This window comes from Lissotriton helveticus, chromosome 12 (genome assembly GCF_964261635.1).
Source record: "Lissotriton helveticus chromosome 12, aLisHel1.1, whole genome shotgun sequence".
In the NCBI taxonomy this organism is placed as follows: domain Eukaryota; kingdom Metazoa; phylum Chordata; class Amphibia; order Caudata; family Salamandridae; genus Lissotriton; species Lissotriton helveticus.
The window spans coordinates 870709412-870729721 of record NC_136073.1 but is presented as its reverse complement, the minus strand read 5'-3'; the positions used below and the strand labels follow the sequence as shown (position 1 = coordinate 870729721).

General features: G+C 44.6%; 1 protein-coding gene across 9 annotated transcripts in view; it reads left to right on the top strand.

Annotated features, from left to right (window-relative positions):
• Positions 1-20310, top strand: part of MYO9B (myosin IXB) — a 443882-nt gene that overhangs the window by 225886 nt on the left and 197686 nt on the right. For all 9 annotated transcript variants that reach the window (XM_078671320.1, XM_078671318.1, XM_078671314.1 and 6 more), the window contains 2 exons: positions 10157-10279; positions 20148-20297. In XM_078671320.1, the coding sequence (XP_078527446.1) occupies positions 10157-10279; positions 20148-20297 (273 nt within the window). The remainder of the gene's footprint in view (positions 1-10156; positions 10280-20147; positions 20298-20310) is intronic.

Sequence of the window (20310 nt, the reverse complement as noted above, 5' to 3'; positions counted from 1 at the left end):
AGCCTGGTTATAATCAATTGTATGGAGAATGTGAGCTTTGGGCGTGCGCTGTGTTCTGTCTGTTCGGCTGGGTGTTGTCCATTATCTAATGGAACATACTGCTGTGAGCACAGTGACATCCGAGTACCAGTTGAAAATGACAAGTCTGAAGCTCACTAAAAACCTCTTAAGGTTAATAGCCACAAACCACTTTCATCATTATTGACGCGATATTATGGTTACTTTAAACACTATCCTACTCTCTGGCTAAAACTAGGGTCTATTCAGTCCTCAAAATGTTTGCAAAATTTAACTTCAACAGACAGGCATTTATTTTACATGTATAGATCCAATATTACTATTCTGTGTTATTTGGTGCTGAGGAGGCATGCGTAGTTCAGAACAAAGAAAAGCTGATTCTTGGACTGAGAAAGATGGGGCCAGGTTTACTAAGTTGAGGAGGCAGACTAAAGAAGGAAAGAAGCCGACTCCATTATCTACTCTGCCTCTGGTTCTGATTTTGCAAATCATTCGTACTGTACAGATAATGCAAAGCTGGACATTTGGCCCTGGTGAAGAGGTTGATTTTAAATCCGTTCGCTATTTCCAGGTCACAGCTTTAAGAAAGGGTTTTTTCCAGGACCAGACCCACCATAATGGAGCAAAGATGATAAAGGTCCCATCCTTGCATAGTGCCGATAATAAAATGGATGTGGACTAAAAATCGAAGACTGCCTGGAAGCCACTCGCGTGACAGTTCGTAAAAAAGATAATGAAAGGCTGTGTTGATCCCAAAATCAGTTCTTTGAGGCGAGAACAGCCAATGCCAAGCCTGCACATGTGGCTAGTTGTGGTCTCTCCTATGATTAAAGGCCAGGCCACCATGTTTCAGAAAAGGTGCAGGCAGTGCAGAGAGATAAGGAAACCAAGGTGCGAAAGTCCCATGATCGTGTTGGGAGGAGATATCGGGGTCAATGTCAGAAGAGGACTTAAGAGAATGTTTTTCAGGGTCTGTGGGGGGGCAAGAAGTTAGACAGTGGAAACTATCTGATGAGTGTTGGAATCTTAAATTGTTTAGAACTGAACCGCATCTTGGAATATGGCAGTAGGAGAATCCCAGAATGAGGACCGAAGGATTGACGATAAGAAGGGAACAGCGAGTACCATATTCTTTTACCCACATTGCATTCTTGCTCCATCTAATAAATCTGCAGCGATTGCAGATCTTTTGGGAAAAAAAGCAGCATGGTTCGCAGAGGCCCAAGCAAGCCAAAGACTATCTGACTGTCACCTTCCAAAGTGAAAAGGCCAAAGGGCAAGAAGACCATACATTGTATTTTAGAGAGGCACAACAAATGAGCAGTTCAGGCGAATGTTGATCAATGGAAAAAGAGAAATAAAACATAGAATTTTTATATGATAATTTGCTGCTCGATAATTCTTTCAGCGTAGTGCTTAAGTTTCTCTCTCCCACCAGCACCACCTGACCCCAAAACCCTTTTTTCTCAGTCCTATTCATTTTTTAGGTTTCGACCTGGCGAAAAGCTGCGCAAGCAGCGATTCGCGCAGGCGAAAACTTATGTCTTACACTGTGTGGCTGGGAATCCGCCCCTCTGTTCCATTGGCTAGCTCCATAAATGGAGGCTAGCCATTGGAACAGAGATCTGTCCGTCAATTGCGGAGCAGATTCGGGGGCGTTTCTGCCATTTTTAGGTCGAGCCTGGAATACACGCATCCGAAGGATGCGGGTCCAGGTGGAGAACTATAGCTAGCTGACTCGGGGGGAATGAAGGACAAGAAACTGCCACGAGCTTCTCCTCGGCTGGATTACACTGCGTGCACGCGCACGCCCAGCACGGCGCCGTGTACGTCCCCTGGCACAGATTCCCTGAACACACACATTCACACGCAGGCAGGAAGGCACACACACACACACACGCGCCCCCCCCCCCCGCCGCATACATCGAAGCGCTCATACGCTCGAGAAAGCCCAGGCACACAACCTTCCTCGAGGATGACGCGCGCTCCAAGCCCGGCACGCTCTGTCTTCTTCTATTTAGCCCCTTCACATCCAGCCCACAGACGTTGTAACAAGTAACTGCTCTTACCTCTAAGTTCGACCTGCAAGCCCCACAGAGCGGCGCGCCTCCCGGTCCCTGCTCATCCAGGCCTCTCGCATCGCTGCCCTACACCCGCCTCTAGCTCTCAGCGGCTTCTCCCTCCCACCGGAAGAGCAGCCTGGCTGCACGAGACCCGTCTCCTGACTGACGGCGGCTCTGGCCAATCGGGGCACTTAAAATAGGTCATCCCTCACGGATAAGCATCAGAGGCCTCGGCTAGTTTTTTCATACGATGTGCCTGGCCCGTCATTGCCGTTCAACCTGTCAGTGTAAATACATTTGAATTATCTTCATTGTATTCGTTACATCTGTGTTTTGTTTTTTAAGTTCCAGCAATTAATTGTATGAGTACGACTCTTCAATTTGGCGTGCCTGAATAATAAAATGCTGTATGGCGATTGTCTTTTTTCTACAACGTTGTGGACAACTTAGATTATCAGGGTAGTCATACGAAAACTAATGCCAAAATAATGTATTTTTGCTAATTAATCAATTTTCAGTGTGTGACCATTAACGATTGTTGTTTTGTCGGGGTGGTATAGCTAGCGGACAGACTACGGTCGTAAGGTATGCTTTTTGTTGGTCTGTGCATTAGTTCCTATGCCCAAGCTATCGCCATAAGAATGCATTTTGAGCGCGCGTTCAGTATTTGTGCTTGATCAGCAGGGGCATCTTAACAGAGGCTCCAATGCTGCTGCGTGTAGAACTGATGCATTACCTAACATTTTTAAGATGGACTTATAGAAAGGTGTCATAAAGAATGACCCTGGTTCTTAAATATGCATGCGTCGGCGTCTCTGTTTAAAGGGGGGGGGGGAGATTAATATCCCGCACCCACATTTCATCACGATGCTCAAATGACACCTTGAAAACAACACAAACAAATGGGCACACAAACAGTGCGCATGTAAAAGTACTCAACATCAATGTGCAAGTTCTTTATGGCTTTATGGAGTAACTTGCTGTGGTTTTGCATTTTTTAGCGATTCTCGATTACTCACGAATTAGTTGAAGGGGCTCCTCTCCCCCTAGTTAAGTTGATTATTTTTTTTTGGTATGCCTCATGTCAGTAGTTGATGTTAAATTGAAATGTTCAAAGTCCGAGAAGCCAGGCTATCTGTTAACTGAAGTAAGCTCAGTGTTATATAAACATGTAGGTACCCTCTTGAGTGTACCAGAAATAGTGAGAATTCCTCCACAATATTATGTTCCATAAGGCTATTGAATCATGTTAAGTCCTGAAAGTATCTTGTGCCTCCCATCCTAGCTCATTTTAAAGGATTTCTGTGAGTGCAAATCAAGGAGTTGTAGATTGGATTTGTCGGAGAAGAGTCTAATTAGCACTGTGCCCTGACCATCTGTAGCCTAACCCTAGGATGCCATCTAAGCTTGTCAGTGGCACATCTCTGTTTAGTGAATTTGCCCTAATGTGGCAGATCTCCCATGGTAACGCAAGTAACGTTTCTGTTTTTCAGTTAAACACGATAAAACTGCACACAAGGTAATATTTGCTTTTCTGAAGAATCGGAAAAACACTGAATTTAGATGCACTACTTCTGTTTTGGTGTCTGCTGGTGTCAAACAGTACACGTGCGCCTGCCATATCGAATTACTTTTCTGTGATGGATGCTCCCTCCCCCTATGACGCACTTGGGTCATTCGTTACGCAGTTTCTTAATATGCCCATGTACACATCTACAAGGTCTTAGGACCTACTTCCACTTTCATTTTGGGAGCATGGTGACCAATAGGTTTGCAGCTGACCTCTGTGGTCAGTCCAGGGCAAGGATCACCTCCATGATGTCACCCTGCTTTAATGTAAGCAAGACAGAGCTTTGCTTTGTGAAAGTTGAGTCATCAGGATTGTGACCGCAAAGGTGACTGTGTATATAGATGCCTCCAGAATCGATGTAATCTCATAAAACACTACACCCAACACACCTGCTCTTAGGATTGCATTGTAATGGTCTAAAACATGCATATAGTAGCTGCATCCCTTCGGACAAATGGACCCTGGACTATATTGTTAACCTGTTCGCTACAGATGCGCCATGGAGAGAGGTCCATGACTTGTTTTGTTAAAACTGTGGTCATTCTGCATACATTAACTAAGAAAATGTGCTGTTATTGTATAAGCTGTAGACAGTACAGCACGAACTTTCCTAATATGTGCTGCAGTTTCCCTAAAACAGGCGTATGGACCAAATTCTGAGCCTGCATTCCTATGTAGATCTAGTCCCTGGATAACAAAGTTAAACTTGCAATTCTTCTGTTTCCATGTCAAAAATAAGCTTGGAACTTATAATGCTGAAACAAAGCTCCGTGTTTTGCATAGGTGATGTTGCCAAGTGTCAACTTGGCAACATCACACATTGCAAAACACGGAGAACACATTTAATGGAAACCTATTGAGCTGTGCTTTTTCTCTGTTCCTAGATTGAAAATGGACTGTAACAGTGCAGTGCACACTACACAGAATACAAAGGCAGTGTCTTGTGCAACTGTCACAATGCCTGCCAGCAACACAGTTCCCATGCTGCTTTAAAAAAATCAAAAACCTACTACTCACAAGCTTGTTAAAAATAAATGCTTAGATGTCTTTAGATAAACGAAATTCCACCAACCGAGACCTACAATGTACAACCTTCATTCTTGTTGTAAAATGCACAAGTAAATGATGCAAGGCATCCCATCCCGCATGAGATAACACATCCATCCTGCCTTAAATTATTTTCATACAGCAACTTTTGCTGTAACTAAAGTCCCTACTGCTAACAGTATGCATGAGATAGTTTCTTAGCAAGCTACTCCCCTATTATTAGATAGAGCAAAAATATGCACGGGTCAGAGAGTGAAAATACGTTAGCCCATTTTTTTTGATTTCTCAAGGCAAAGAACAGGACACAGACACAATGGATTTTAATAATTGAGCACAAATCGCCTACAGCCCTAGTCCACTTCTGCTTTAAATTTACACGAGGCGAAGAAACAGCAGCACAGCCAGGCACCAATACTTTGTAAGTCTTTTTATTTTCTTTTCTTATCACCATCAGTACGGACAGAAGACTGACTGAATGACTAGCAAGATCTGTATTACATTTTATTACCTCTTCTGCTTTTACATTCACAATCCTGAAGCACTATGGCATTGAAAATCGTAACCTGCATTAGAGTTGTTTACCAATATCACTTGAAAGGTAATTCTTGCTAAATGCATGCTCAAGAAACTATTTAAAACAAACAGTGCACATTATATTTTATTCCCCAGCATCAGTCCACAGACCTGCAGGTACCGAAACTAACTTTCTGTCGAGTGCTGCTCTCTTTGATACTCTCTCTGTGATTGACGGTCATGCTGACAGCTCTTACCCCCGCAGCGAAGGGGCTAAGCTATTAGCATTGTAAATGTTTAAAAACAAAAACATAAATAAAAGGCATTGCCATTTACAATGCCAATAGCTCTAACTTTAATAATGCGAGACCTATTGCATTGCAAATGCTTGTTACTCATCCTGCCCCTTTGACAACGTCAGTGCGGCGGTGGGCGAGGTTTATTTTTGTGTTCGTCAAGGTTTCTTTTCGTCATTCCGCGGCCGACCGCCGCCGGAGGAAGTCCAGGTGAGTGCTTTCCGTGTGTTCCCGCACCCCCCTCCCGCTGTCCGTCTTCCCGTTCCTGCCCCCCCTCCCGCTGTTCGTGTCCCCGTTCCCGCCCCCTCCCGCTGTCCGTGTGCATGCCCGCCCCCCTCCCGCTGTCCGTGTGCCTCAAGCTATCCTTGTGCCGTGACGGCAGAAGAAGGTATTTCTTTTGTTTTTTTTAAATAATAATATTTGAGGAGCCACGGCGTTGCTGCAGTAAGGGGATCATAAGTGTGCCTCCCGCTGTCCGTGTGCCTCAAGCTGTCCGTGTGCCGTGACGGCAGAAGAAGGTATTTCTTTTGTTTTTTTTAAATAATAATATTTGAGGAGCCACGGCGTTGCTGCAGTAAGGGGATCATAAGTGTGCCTCCCGCTGTCCGTGTGCCTCAAGCTGTCCGTGTGCCGTGACGGCAGAAGAAGGTATTTCTTTTGTTTTTTTTAAATAATAATATTTGAGGAGCCACGGAGTTGCTGCAGTAAGGGGATCATAAGTGTTCCTTCTGCATATACTTGTAAGACATGATTCTGTAAGGGAACACGGTCAAATTTGACTGCTTTCCGTGTGTTCCCGCACCCCCCTCCCGCTGTCCGTCTTCCCGTTCCTGCCCCCCCCTCCCGCTGTTCGTGTCCCCGTTCCCGCCCCCCTCCCGCTGTCCGTGTGCCTGCCCGCCCCCCTCCCGCTGTCCGTGTGCCTCCCGCTGTCCGTGTGCCTCCCGCTGTCCGTGTGCCGTGACGGCAGAAGAAAGTATTTCTTTTGGTTTTTTTAAATAATAATATTTGAGGAGCCACGGCGTTGCTGCAGTAAGGGGATCATAAGTGTTCCTTCTGCATATACTTGTAAGACATGATTCTGTAAGGGAACACGGTCAAATTTGACAGATGGTAAATCTGGCTGGGAAGCACAAACATTGTTTTATATAATACATTGTTTCATACAACGCCTTATTTATTATATTTATTTATTTATTTATTTTTGTAGTTTATAGAGCGCACAGCTACCCCCTAAGGGGTGTCCCGGCGCTAGAACCAGAGCCTCATGGGCAGATGAAAAGAAAGGGAGCCAAGAAGGAAATCAGAGTCTGGAAAACAGCCAGGTTTTTAGCCTGGCACGGAAAATGGGTTCAGAAGGACAGAACCTTAGATCAATAGGGAGACGGTTCCACAGTTTGGCAGCGATAACGCTGAACCCCTTGCCGCCCATTCTGGCGCGTCGGAAGCGAGGGGTGACCAGAAGGCGTAGGTTGTTAGATCTCAAGGATCTAATGGAATGAGATATGGACACTCGCTTTTTCAAGTAGTTGGGCCCAAGGTCGTTGATAGCTCCGAAAGCAAGGGTGAGGATCTTAAACTGAATGCGGCTGGCAATGGGGAGCCAGTGGAGCTCCTTGCGGTAGGCGGTGACTGACTGGCGGTAGGGGATGTTTCCGATCAGTCTGGCCGCCGCGTTCTGAACGATCTGGAGTCGATCGATCAGATACTGAGGAGCGCTAGCGTATAAGCTGTTAGCGTAGTCCAGATGGGACGTAATGAGGGCCTGGGTAACTGTTCGGCGGGCGTCCAATGGGAGGTAGGGGAGTATCTTCCTGATCATTCGTAGCTTCATGAGCAGGCAGAGGTGACCTTGTTGACTTGGGATTTACATGAGAGAGAGTCGTCAAACTGATAGCCTAGGTTGCGGGCTGCGTGGACCGGGGAGGGAGCAGGGTCAAGTGCAGTGGGCCACCACCGTGAGGAGGGGATGGGGTTTTTCTGGTTAAAAAACAGCACCTCTGTCTTGTCCGCGTTGAGTCTTAGATGATTGTTAGTCATCCAGACACGAATGCCGTCGAGACATTGGCGGAAGTTGGCAAATGTGGAGTCCGAGTGGTCATTGAAGGAGAATATAAGCTGAGTATCGTCAGCTTAAGAGACCACCCTGACTCCACAGGATTCTACCACGGCGGCCAGAGGAGCAAGGTAGACGTTGAAAAACGTTGCCTTACAGCACCTTTCTGCTTTTGCTAAGCCTCTAAGGTAGATAGGTTGCTTATTACCAAATTCAATGGTAACCAAGTTACCGATATTGGAAGTATGAAAGGCTGGGTCTGCCTAGCAGGAATCCTAGTCCTTAACATGCAAATCTTATGCCAGAAGCGAGAGTTTAACTCATTGGCCCATCTGAACGGCTAAAAATAACAGATTCATGAAGTGCATATTAATTCGTGCTTTTCAGTAAAAATAGTGTTGGAGAATAAACACAATAAAGAAGCTCAAGAACAATAGAAATACAGCCAGTTGTGTGGTGCAAGGTATTCCGCAGTTTCCAAAAAGGCAAAATATAGTATAGACATGATCTCAGGGTTGAAAGGTGAAAAGCAATATAAAAACTGACTGAGAGGCAGTTGTGGGCAGATGTTGGAGGTGTAAGGAGGCAAAGTGTATAAGGAGTACTCTGGTTGAATGGAGTGAGAGCACTATTAAGGAAGGTGGGTAAATGCCATTTGTTTGAACTTTCTAGAGCACAAATTAAGGCACTTTACATGTAAATGTAACAAATAGGGATCAACATGACCATGTCAACATGAAACAAACAGCTGATGTAGGAGAGTAGAACTTGGAAAGATAATGTCTTAATCTTAATGTTGATTTTAGTTGAGGAACTATTTGAGTAGGTGTGGCTTGTGTGGTGTTTCCCGAAGAAGATAAATGGGGTTAGCGTTGTAAGAAGGATAAGGGAATTTCAATCCGACACAGCTGTCCTGAGAAGAATTGTTATCTTGCAGTGGGCGTTTTGAAATTGGGTCACTTCTAGGCACAGTGCTTCCTATTATGTTTTATGAACTTGTGGCAGAGGAGCATAGTTTGAATCTTGCATCTTTCAGAAGCAAGTTTAGGTCTTGAGATGTGCGAGGGATATGATGGAACCTGTTTTCAGAGTATAATCTTGGCTGCTAATCAAATGTTATCTTCTAGTGGGAGTATAGAGGAAAAATTGTCCCTGGCTAGAACGGATTTGCCATAGTTCAATCTGTTTTCTCTGTGTGAATCAGACTGTTGGTAATTTCTTGTGGAATACTTCCAGTCCCTAGCAACAAACATTTAATACGAATCAGATTTTTTTAAAAATGTGTTCACAGATTTAGTACTACACTTTACAAAACAGCATACATATATATCATTATTTTAAGCAAGCTATGTGTGTGTGTGACTGCTCCTGGGTGTGTGTGTGTGACTGCTCCAGGGTGTGTGTGTATGTGACTGCTCCAGAGTGTGTGTGTGTGTGTATGTGACGGCTCCAGAGTGTGTGTGTGTGTGTGTCTGTTCCAGTGTGTGTGTGTGTGTGTGTGTGTGTGTGTGACTGCTCCAGTGGCTGTGTGTATGTGACTGCTCTGGTTGTGTGTGTGGGGGGGGCTCTGGGTGTGTGTGTGTGTGTCTCTGGGTGTGGCTGGCTCTGGGTGTGAGTGGCTGGCTCTGGGTGTGTGTGTGTGGCTCTGGGTGTGTGTGTGTGTGGTAGTAATTGCTGTCTGCTGAGCTCGTCCGTAGGGTACAATAGTTCTCACATTTGCGAGAGATTAAGCTATTGGCAATGTAAATGACAATGCCATTTATTTATCTGTTTTCAAAACCAACACATAAATACAAATTTTGTCATTTACAATGCCAATAACTCTAACTTCTCCAAAGGCGAAACCGTTGCATTGTAAATGCTGGTTTAATATTCTTTTGCCTCATTGCAATCTCAATAACGAGCACCATCGCCACTTAATAACTTTTCAAAGTAGGCCCTGGAAATATCTAAAAATGGACAGTTGAAATGCAGTTTTACTTGAGTGTTTAACCAAGATTTTTTGCTTTGCAGCCTTGCCTCATTGCCTTTAAAATGAAAGATTGAGGAGGACTGTCTACTAAAATTGCTGCTCGAACCCCATCTTAAATGCATCTTTTCCTTTGTGGTGTGGAACCTGCAGTTGTTCTATGCTGTGGTCTTTCTGTACTGTTGATGTGCTGCCAACTTTTGTATTTTCTTGTACGTGGTCGTCCTGCACTAAGTTTGTCTTCTTTCTAACAGTTATTCTGTTCTACGCTTTTTTTTAAGACTGTTTACTTTAGGTTAATTGAGTGTTGTACTCCGTGGCCATTCAGTGCTACTCTCTTTATGCACTGCTTTCTTTTTATTCTGTGGATTTTCTCTTCTATTTTGTGGCTTCTCATCCCTCCTCACTGTTCCTGCTGTCCGTTATGATACACATCAGCATGTAGGTTGATCTAATCTTAATTTAGGTCTGTGCCATCCTGGTCTGGCTGAACTTAGAGCCCTTATTCAGTGCCTTATGAGCGACTTGGGAAGAGTGCTTGAGTCGAATAGCACTTCAGACGTGTATTTCAGAGGCTGCCATACTGGGAAGTGTTCAAATTCCACCTTCGTGTCTTGTCTTCTGCAGGATTTCATGGACCAGTTCAAAGTGCTGTTGCCAAAAACTGCCAAACCCGGAAAGGATGCAATATCAGCGTTGCTGTTTAAAATGGGGATGGACCGATATAACCACCAAATAGGGAAGAGCAAGGTTGGTTTTTCAAAGATGTATCCAAGTTTTAACTTATTCGGCCGACTAGCACGCAAAATATGCTTTCCAAGCTGCATTTTCAAGTAATCAAATCTGCTTGACTTGAACTTTCATTACTGAACCACATGTACAGGATGAGTGGAGGGTGAAGGAGCCATTTCTCAATGTGCATTTTGTGGTAGGAAATATGAACTTAATAACGCAATACTCTGAGAAGCCTTCACGTTCCAGAAAATATAGATTTAGGAAAATTCTTGTTGATTGTCATACCATTGGATGAATTGGACTCGATTTTATATCATTAATAAAATTGATTCTGACATTTTATCAGATAAGCAAATTGCGTTACTATCAGCATATCTTTATGAAAGTTTTCTAAAACAAAATAAGTGTTTGGGCCAGGCTGACAAGGTATATTAAATGAATACGTTTCTTTCATTGTCTTGTGAACTATGCCCCAGAATGCTTTCAGGGTTTCATGTATGTTACAGCACCAGTCCTTCACTTTCTGGGGGGGCAGAGTTTGTCCAGTAGGCTAAATCCACGCCTACGTAAGTGAGTTTCACTCCTATTCAGGTTATGTTATTTTTCTTTGGTGGACAATTTAAAAATGTGTCCTGAAGTCTGCAATCCTGGCCCTAGTTTTTTTGGTCCTTTTTACTACATTCTTATTCTGTATCTATAGTTGAGTTTTCCATTAGTCTCCAGAATGGATTCTTTGCAGGATCTGGCCAGGGTAAGCTATTATAACCTGCATCTCGGCCTAGATACAGACATGGTCATATAAATTAGATTTCATGGTTGCTAGTACTTTTCGAACTTTGGATAAATTCTGCTTGCCTCAGCTTATTCTGCTAAGGAATGTTTGCTATGTGAAACCGAACAATTGAGAATTCTCTACTTGGGGTCCTCTTATAGCAAACAACACCTGTATTTATTTTTCTAATCCGATACAAGTGTCCGGTGCAAAAGCCCATCAACCTCATCACCTTTTATTTGGGATTATTCATCACCGATGGACTGGGAGGGTGGGGGTGGCTGTGCTACTGCCAAAGGGAATGTGGAAAAATAGGCTTAATGGCAGTAGTCTCGTTTGATGGGGGCTCTCACTAGTGATGAGTCTCGCCCTAAACATATATATTAGAAGCCCAGTTGGCACACAGGGCAGAAAACCAATGAGGGATTATCAGTAACAAAATCACCCTTCTTTGAAACTTTTCAGAAAACAGCTAAGAGCAGAAGATGTCAAACAGCCTGTTAAGGCCTGGTCCATGACAATGGGTAGAATTACTCAAATTTTACATTCAGTCACTAGCCCCTTGTGACTGATCACACATAACCTTTTCACGTGCCCAAGATTTACATTTATACACAAACATATCTCACAATACAGACCTGCATGTTGAAAGCCACAGCCTACTGTTCACCAGTCTCAAACTTCCAGCAATTAAAACACTCCACCTCATCCTGTGCTATCCTTTCCCACCTCTGTCTCATTTCCCAATAATTTCAACCTCTTTTAAGACATTTGAAAATAAGAACCTATCTCTTTGTCCAAAAACATGCAGTCCTACTCTCCATCAAGTCCTTCAAACACGCAACACCTTCTTCCTCTGTGCTTTGAAACGAATAGCCGATCCTCCCACCTACAAAATGAAGACCTCCCTCCTTCACATTCTGAACATGAGTCCATACATATGAGAGCCAAACAAATCCAAGACAGCAGGCTGGAGCTAACCTGAGCCTCTGTGCCCACAGTCGACTGCCACGCTCCCCTACACCCTGAAAGCAGATTTCAGATCCACTGCTTAGTTCCTCTTTGGACGGAGACAATGTCTTTCTTGAAGGGATGCTAGATTCAGCCTGCTATCTCATGAGAATCATGCTCTTCTCTGCTGCACACCTCAGCAAGGGACGAAAGAAAAATGGCAGAATTGCAGGCACCCATGACACATACAGTGGCTTCCACGAGACACCTTGATTATCTGCAAAACTTGCTGTATATGGTACAAAGCTGTAACGCTCAGTGCTCCCACGTGTAATTGTCTGAAACATTTGATCAATTGGGTAAGCGCCAAACAATAACTTAAAGTAACATCACGTTTCATTGGCTGTGTCAGTTGAACAGCATCCCACCCTCCTCATATAAGGTGATGGTTTGGACACTCATCTGTTGAGGGGTAATTAATCTGTTCCTAAATAGTAGCATCTCACTCCCATAATCATCTCTGTGACCACTGCTTTCCATAAACCCCCCTCCCCAACCCTGCTTGGTTATATGTACGTTATCTCGAATCGTCTGTCTTCCTCCTACCAGCCTGTGGTGCGTCTTTGTTCAGTGCTCCGGTGTTATTCCGCTAGATCTGCGCTTTATAAGCAAATTGTTATGACATGAAATAGACAAACTGCCCAGGAATTCACCCTCCCTCGGAAATAACAAGAGAATGTTGTGAAACCAAGGTGCTGATTTCCAAACCATCTTCAACGCACAAATGTCAACAATTGATGGTACATTCTTGGTAACAATAGAGACCAAGTAAGGTCCCCAGGCTTTTCAAAATGTATAGAAACTGATGATGTATTTGCCTGAGCTCTTACTCTGGCGCAACATTTTATTTATGTTTGTCGATCTAAAGAGACTGCTGTGCTTTTTTCCTCCTATTAAATTTGGTTTTGTTTGGGTGGGGAAGGTGGCGAAGAGTAGTAAAGTTTGTTGTGTGGGGGAGTTGAGATAGAGGGGAATAGGCAAGGAAGAGCGATAGTTGACTGAGTCCTATTTATATTCATTCATAGATGCATAGTCCCCACGCCACCACTCTCACCTACCCCCAAAAAGAACGTAGAGATACAACAAACATTGGCCAAGCCAGTAGCTGTTTCCCGTTACATCAGGGTGCAGACTTCTTGACTTTGTCAGTGTATTTTTCCCCCCAGATTACTGCAGTCCCCATGTTAGAATGTTTTTTCCTAAAGCACATGAAAAAGCATTGCGAGTTGACCTCTTTACAAGAATGCATGCATATGCATGATCAGCCATTGGAATGTTAAGATCTATTCCAAGATGGCCGTACATGATGAACAGAGTGGAGGCGCGAAATCAGGGAGAAAATTAAACGAGAGAAAGAAAGAGGCAGAGAAAATAGTAGGAATGAAGGCAGCTCAATTGTGAGCCAGGGGCAGGTTCAAAGCCCATTCTAAGTCTATACTTGATACCAGAGTTCTGTCGGCAAAAGCCAAAAATTATAATTTGGTTTTTGTGAGGTGCATTATGCTGATTCTTTGGTGTTTCCTTGTGTAGAGCTTTATGTCGCACTTTATGCGGTTTCCAAGATGAGTGGTTTAAATTACAAGGGTTATCATTACCCAATTATCACACTTTGAATGACTAAAGACAGAGTTTGCTCTGCCTGAACTAATAACCTGTATGTTGCTCCAGGTAGCTGTGTCCAGTACTTAACCCTCTGAGTCACCTGGTCAGCTTTGTACCTCACTGTGACTGGCAGAAAGCGGTGGTGGAAGAGGCAGCATGGAACATCAGAGATAAATTCAAAATGGAGTATAGGGTCATTGGCCTCTGTAATATGGAAATTATTTTTAAGGGCCACATGTTTACTCCACCAGTATTGGGCATCTCATTTCCATGTCCTAGTAAGATAATAGGACCCTGCTTCAAGTCCATACTATTGGCCTAGTTTTTGTCCACAAACATTGCATACTTCGCACATGTTTGAGAAAATAGACCCGGGTCGCCATAAGTACACCAGGAATCCCTGCTCTGAACAGGGTCTTTTGATCAATTCATTGCAGAAAGCAGTGTGGACACTGTTCATTGAACAGTAAAAACTGTACTTTTGTGCACTGGGAATTTGAAAGGAGGCAGTGTGGAGTAAGATAAACTAGAGAACATCAGTATGTCGATGGAAACATATACAGATAGACAGCATTTGGATTTTCACATTCCCTTTTTTTCACGTCCTGTTACAGATATTATTGTCTTGGGGCAAATGAATGCATGTTCTGTGGGGATATCTGTAAGGCAATGCTGTCAGCCACCCCTCTGATCCCACTGAATGAAGTATTGGCTGGGGGACTCCTAATTCTCCAGTATTAGGGGTGTCTTTCATAGATTCACATGCCTGAATCATTCCCCGTCGTCGGAGTGGGAGTCCCACGGTATATCTAAAAGCAATAAATGCCAAAAAACTTATAGCAAATATCAGAGATACCAAACCAGGAAGTAAAGTAGCACCAGCTACAGTAGAAAAAACTTCCACATTAGTGACTATCCTAGTCGTTATGTATTAGTCCAAACTGCGACCAATCAGGCGACAGCACCCACCAGAATGTCCTCCCCAGAGGCTCAGGCTCTCAGATTTTTTACCGCACGTCGTGTGAAGGGAGTCTCCCTGAGCTCTGCTCAGTTTCTTCATTTATTTCATTTATATTAAATTTTGTGATGTCTTCTTACATGAAGTCTGTTTGTTGACCCTGTGTCACTTGTGGAAAGCTGAGACCGTTTCCGGTTATCTTCACGAATATATGGATAATTTCTCTGCCTGTCGCTGACATGGTAGGATGAGAAGGGGATGTTCTTGTGATTTGGCTACCCCCCTTCTGATGTGGGAGGATTTTCTTTATTTATATGGCGCCTTAATGTTGCAGTGTTGTTTTTGACTTTACTTCACCAGCTGAGGTTGCTTCAAAAGTAAAGGGTCTTTGACCTACTCTGAGTCTGCCTCCCACATCTACGCCCACGAGATTTACTCTCAGGCGTTTAGACTCGTTCTGCGCACTTTTCTTCTGAGAACGTGCCAGCTGGTTGACAAGACGCTCTTTGTATTCTACGACGACAATATCAGCCGTCACTGGTGCTCTACGGTGTCACAGGGCTACAGGATCCTGTTGACAGTGCCCTCTTATGCACTGGTTGTAAGTCGCAGGGAGCTGCGCAACCGACAAGGAGCTTCGTCGACAAACAGCCTCATAACCGAGTGCAATTTTGCCTCGTCGATGGTGGGCCTCGACGACGAGTTTAGCCTCGTCGACGACATGCCTCGTCGACCGTGATGGTGGCATCGTCGACGGCGAGGGGGCTTCGTCGACGACGAGCCTCGTCGACGACGAGGGAGCTCCGTCGACGACGGGCCTCGTTGAAGGTGCAGGGTGTTCCTCGTCGACGGTGAAGAGCAATCGTCAACGGTGAGGAGCCTCGTCGACGGTGAGATGGCTCGTCGACGGTGAGGTGCCTCGTCGACGGTGGAGAGTCTCGTCGACGGTGAGGAGCCTTGTCGACGGTGAGATGACTCGTCGACGGTGAGGTGCCTCGTCGACGGTGAAGAGTCTCGTCGACGGTGAGGTGCCTCGTCGACGGTGAAGAGTCTCGTCGACGTTCGAGAGCCTATTCAGCTGAAATAGTCAACCGAAGACTTTGGCGACGGTTGGCTCAATACCAGTGGGCCACTGACAGAGGCCCTTCTGACATGTGGTCTATCGGCAGTTGGCCATTGGCACCCAGCATCTCTTGGCTGTTAACAGTGGACCTATAGACAGTGCAGTTGGGGCCATTAACAGTGGGCACATCGGCAGTTGGCCCGCAGGCTTTAGGTCCGTATACAGTTGGCCCATTGACAGCAGTTCAGCTTAGTCAATAGCAGGCTCGTCGGCGACATTCTAAGTCGACAAAATGCTCTGTTCATCAAACATCCTCAGTGATGGTGAGTTTTATTGTTGAATGTTGGCCAAGTTAAGGATCAGTTTCGTGGACAACAAGTAGTACGTCTACGGAGGGTTTGTAGACTGACAGCGTCAGCGGTCACATCCATAGTAGTTTAAGTCTGCAACAGTTTTCCTATGCGGACACTGAGGGTCACGTTTTAGTTGACCTCTCTGATGCTGTACCCAGTCCATGGTTAGGTTCGTCGACGCTTGATTCAGTTGGGGTTTATGTACAGTGTTCCTTTAGCCTACTTATTAGTCGTAGCCTCCTTTCAGCAAGATCCTCCGGATGGAGTGATGTCTTTTTACTCGACGCCATATTTTCTTGGAATGGCTTAAGACTTAGCCAGACTCTTAGCCTTCGTTTCTTTGGGATGCCATGTCCTGTCCTTTGACGAGATCTTGCATGAATCTTTATTATTCTATCCTCCGGCGGATTTTGACGGATTTACCCTCCTCATGTAAGGAACGGTGACGCGCTTTCGTCAAGCCCTTGTCACCAGGATAGAGGCGGAAGGTTTTTTCTCTTTTAAATTTAGATTAGCAGAGATTTTGAGCTCTGCTTAAGCCAAAGATCGGCGCTGGTGGCTCTCTGGCAATCTTTTAGCTCTCTGGACACGATCAATTTGGACATAGGGGCACAGAATGTGCGTATCCATGAATACCCCTGAACTGACGCTTCTAGAATTTTTAACAAAGAGAATGGAAGGAGATCATCATCTACAAGACACCGTGCAGTGCACATTGCATCCCCAAGTTTTGCAGTTTTGTGTTGCGAAGTTAGGGTTGGAAGAACCCTTGGTTCCTCGCCCACAAGTGCAAACTGAGATAATGGCCGTACCTTTTTATAGATGTTACTTCTGGGCCATCATATTGGCCAGACAATACCGCGCCTTCGGTTCTCTACAGTACGGGGATCACCCTTTCGTGGTGCCCGAGGACAGTTTTCACATTTTATTCCAAGGAGTTCCACCCAGTATCTGGTATACAACTGTATTATTCGACTCTAAATCGTATACAGGGAGTCGTTTTTCCAGGAAACTACGACTTACTTTAGAGCTCACCCTCTTAGTCCATTCCAAGTGCGATAAGAGTGGAATATCTCTGGGATTAATTTGGTCACCGATGCCATTTATCTGTGGGGAATTCTAATTGTGATGCCATAAGGGCATGCTCTAGAATTTGGCTATTCCTTTTCTGCTACGCCTTCATACTGGATAAAGCTGCTAAAGCAACTGCATAAGCAGTGGTTTCAGGTCTCTGATTCATCTGAACATCTCATTACAATCACTCCTCGATGCGAGAGGTTTTTTCTTGGGTGAATCCAAGACAGAAATTTGTACACAAGGTGTGTTTTTTCCTTCAAAAAGGTTTTACATTGCACAATCACCATAGACGCATCCCTCGGGAATTGGGGAGCACTCTTTTAGGGGCTGAAGGTCTACGGGAAATGGAGCCCTCATATAAGGGGCTTGGTACATCACTCTGCTGAGCGAAGAGCCATATTCCTTGTCCTCCAATTTTGTTACTAAATAATTTCAAGGAGACAACTGTACTGTGGCGCATAGACAATACAACTGGTATGCACTATGTCACTAAACACAAAGACTAGATCACCTTTGTTGCCTCAGGAAGCTTGTGATCTATGGGCATGAGCGATACAACGCACACTCAACTTTCTGGCGATTGCATGTTCTTGGTACAAGAAACAGTCTGGCAGGCACTCTCAGCAGGACGACAATTTCCACTCTCGAGTGAGTTTTCTTCTACGGACGGTGGATTCAAATTTCGGCAGAGGGGTGCATCCAGATCTGGTCTTTTCGCGACCAAGAGGAACAGCACATACTGGTTCTTTTCAGGTTGGCATCCCCACAAGGATTTACAGGGATATGCGTTTGTCGTCCAACTGATTTCAATCTGCTTCCATTTTCCACCGATACCTTTGGGTCTCAAAGTTCTGCGGAAGAACAAGTTAGAGTGGTGTCGAGGGTTCCTCTTTACCCCTGATGGCTTCGCCAAGACTGGTTTACTGAGTTTCTCTTTTTTCCAGTCGGAGTGCGAATCAATTCGGTTGTGTCCACCTCCGGATCTATTTTTCTTCCAGAGCGGCCAGGTTTATCACCCGGAACAGCCATTTTTGAGGTCAGCGGCCTGATTGCCTTTGGTTCGCCCATCTACACATCCCTGCGGTTTGCAAGGAAGTGTTAGCCATAACAGGGACGAGGTCTCAAATGGAAATGTTTTTTTTGCGGTATCTGATATTGTTCGGTTGTACTTCATCCTTTTACTAGGATTGCCTCATGCAACTCTACTAGTTTTTTACTGGCAGCAGCTCCAGATGCCGACGAGATGGGACCACATCTTTTTATTCTTCAAAAAATATAAATCAATCCTTCAAAGGAATTTTCAGAAGGTTTTTTCTACGCCAGTTCGTCCATTACCATCGAGACATCTCAATGTGGTCATAGCGCAGTTCATGTGCTATCCTTTGAACCTATCCTCAGTGATGATCTAAGATGACTTAGAAAGGTGTCATTTTCTTTTTTTTTAATTGGCTTTGACATTCCTCTATTAGAGTCAGTTAGGTTCAGGTCTTATCGATTCTTTAGCCTTTTCATACAGTTCACGATAACTCTGTGCGGAGTATACAGCAATTCTTCAAAGGATTGTTTCGTAAACCTCCTCCTACATGGCATCTGAATGTCGTACTAACTCAGCTCATGCGTCACCCTTTCGAGCCGATCCATAAGGTGGACCTGAAATTTCTGACATGGAAAGTGTCGTTGTTACTAGCCTTAACATCTGCTAGAAGGGTAAGCGATATTCAAGCATTTACATCTAAGGCACCTTTCATCCAATTCACCACGGACTCAGTGGTACTGTGTACTAATCCAACGTACATGCCTAACGTGCCTCGGGACTTTCATCTGAATGAGCCGGTTGTCCTCAAGACATTCTTTCCAACCCCACAGTCTACGACTGAAAGAGCACTACATTCATTAGACATTAGAAGATGTCCAAGTTTTATCTCTCCAGAACTTCTGGCATCCCCAAGACAGACCAACTGTTTGTGGCTTATGGGCGGCAACGCCGGGGCTTTGCAGTTTCAAAACAGACCATTGCTAGATGGGTCTCCTCTACGATTGGACTTTGTCATCAGCAGGCCGGTAGACCCTTACAGGCCTTGCCAAGAGCACATTCTACAAGGGCGGTTAGCTCTTCCACTGCCCTTTTTGCTGGTGTGCCTCTTCGACAGATCTGCAGAGCTGCTACATGGTCTAGCAGACACACCTTTACTAGACACTACTGTCTAGATTCAACAGACGACGCAGAGGCTTCGGTTGGAAGAGCAGTGCTGCGTAATCTTTTCAAATAAGGTGAGCCTCTGTTTCCTCCTCCTCCTATATGCTCTTTAGACGTTCTTTCAGATTCGATGCTTATGGTATAACTGGTATTCTGTTATATATATATATACGTATATATATCTGCATTTGATACTCTGACGTCTACGAGCCTTATGTTAGGAGTACTGCTTACTATTCTGATTCAGGCATGTGAATCTATGAAAGACACCCCTAATACTGGAGAAGAACAATAGTTACTTACCTGTAAACAGGTGGTTCTCCAGTATTGGTGTCTTTCATAGATTCACATGCAACCCGCCCGCCTCCCCCCAGAGACTCACTCAGGCATTTTAGGGTTTCACTCCCGTGCGAGAAAATCTGAGAGCCTGAGCCTCTGGGGAGGACATTCTGGTGGGTGCTGTCGCCTGATTGGTCGCAGTTTGGACTAATACATAACGACTAGGATAGTCACTAATGTGGAAGTTTTTTCTACTGTAGCTGGTGCTACTTTACTTCCTGGTTTGGTATCTCTGATATTTGCTATAAGTTTTTGGGCATTTATTGCTTTTATATATACCGTGGGACTCCCACTCCGACGACGGGGAATGATTCAGGCATGTGAATCTATGAAAGACACCAATACTGGAGAACCACCTGTTTACAGGTAAGTAACTATTGTTCCTCTTACATGTTTAGGTTTAAACATACAAAAATACTTTGTTTAATAGTATGGCATAACCATAATAGGTACAGCATTAGCTCCAGTAATTGTTGATGGTTTGTTGTGGTGTATGTTTATCCTTCTTCAGGTATTCATGAAGGAGCCAGAGCGTCAGAAACTGCATGACACACTACACAAGGAAGTGATCCGGAAAATCATCCTCCTGCAGAGCTGGTTCCGCATGGCTGTGGAGAGGAGATATTATCTGAGGACGAGGCAAGCTGCCATCACTATTCAAGTAAGCGCCTTCC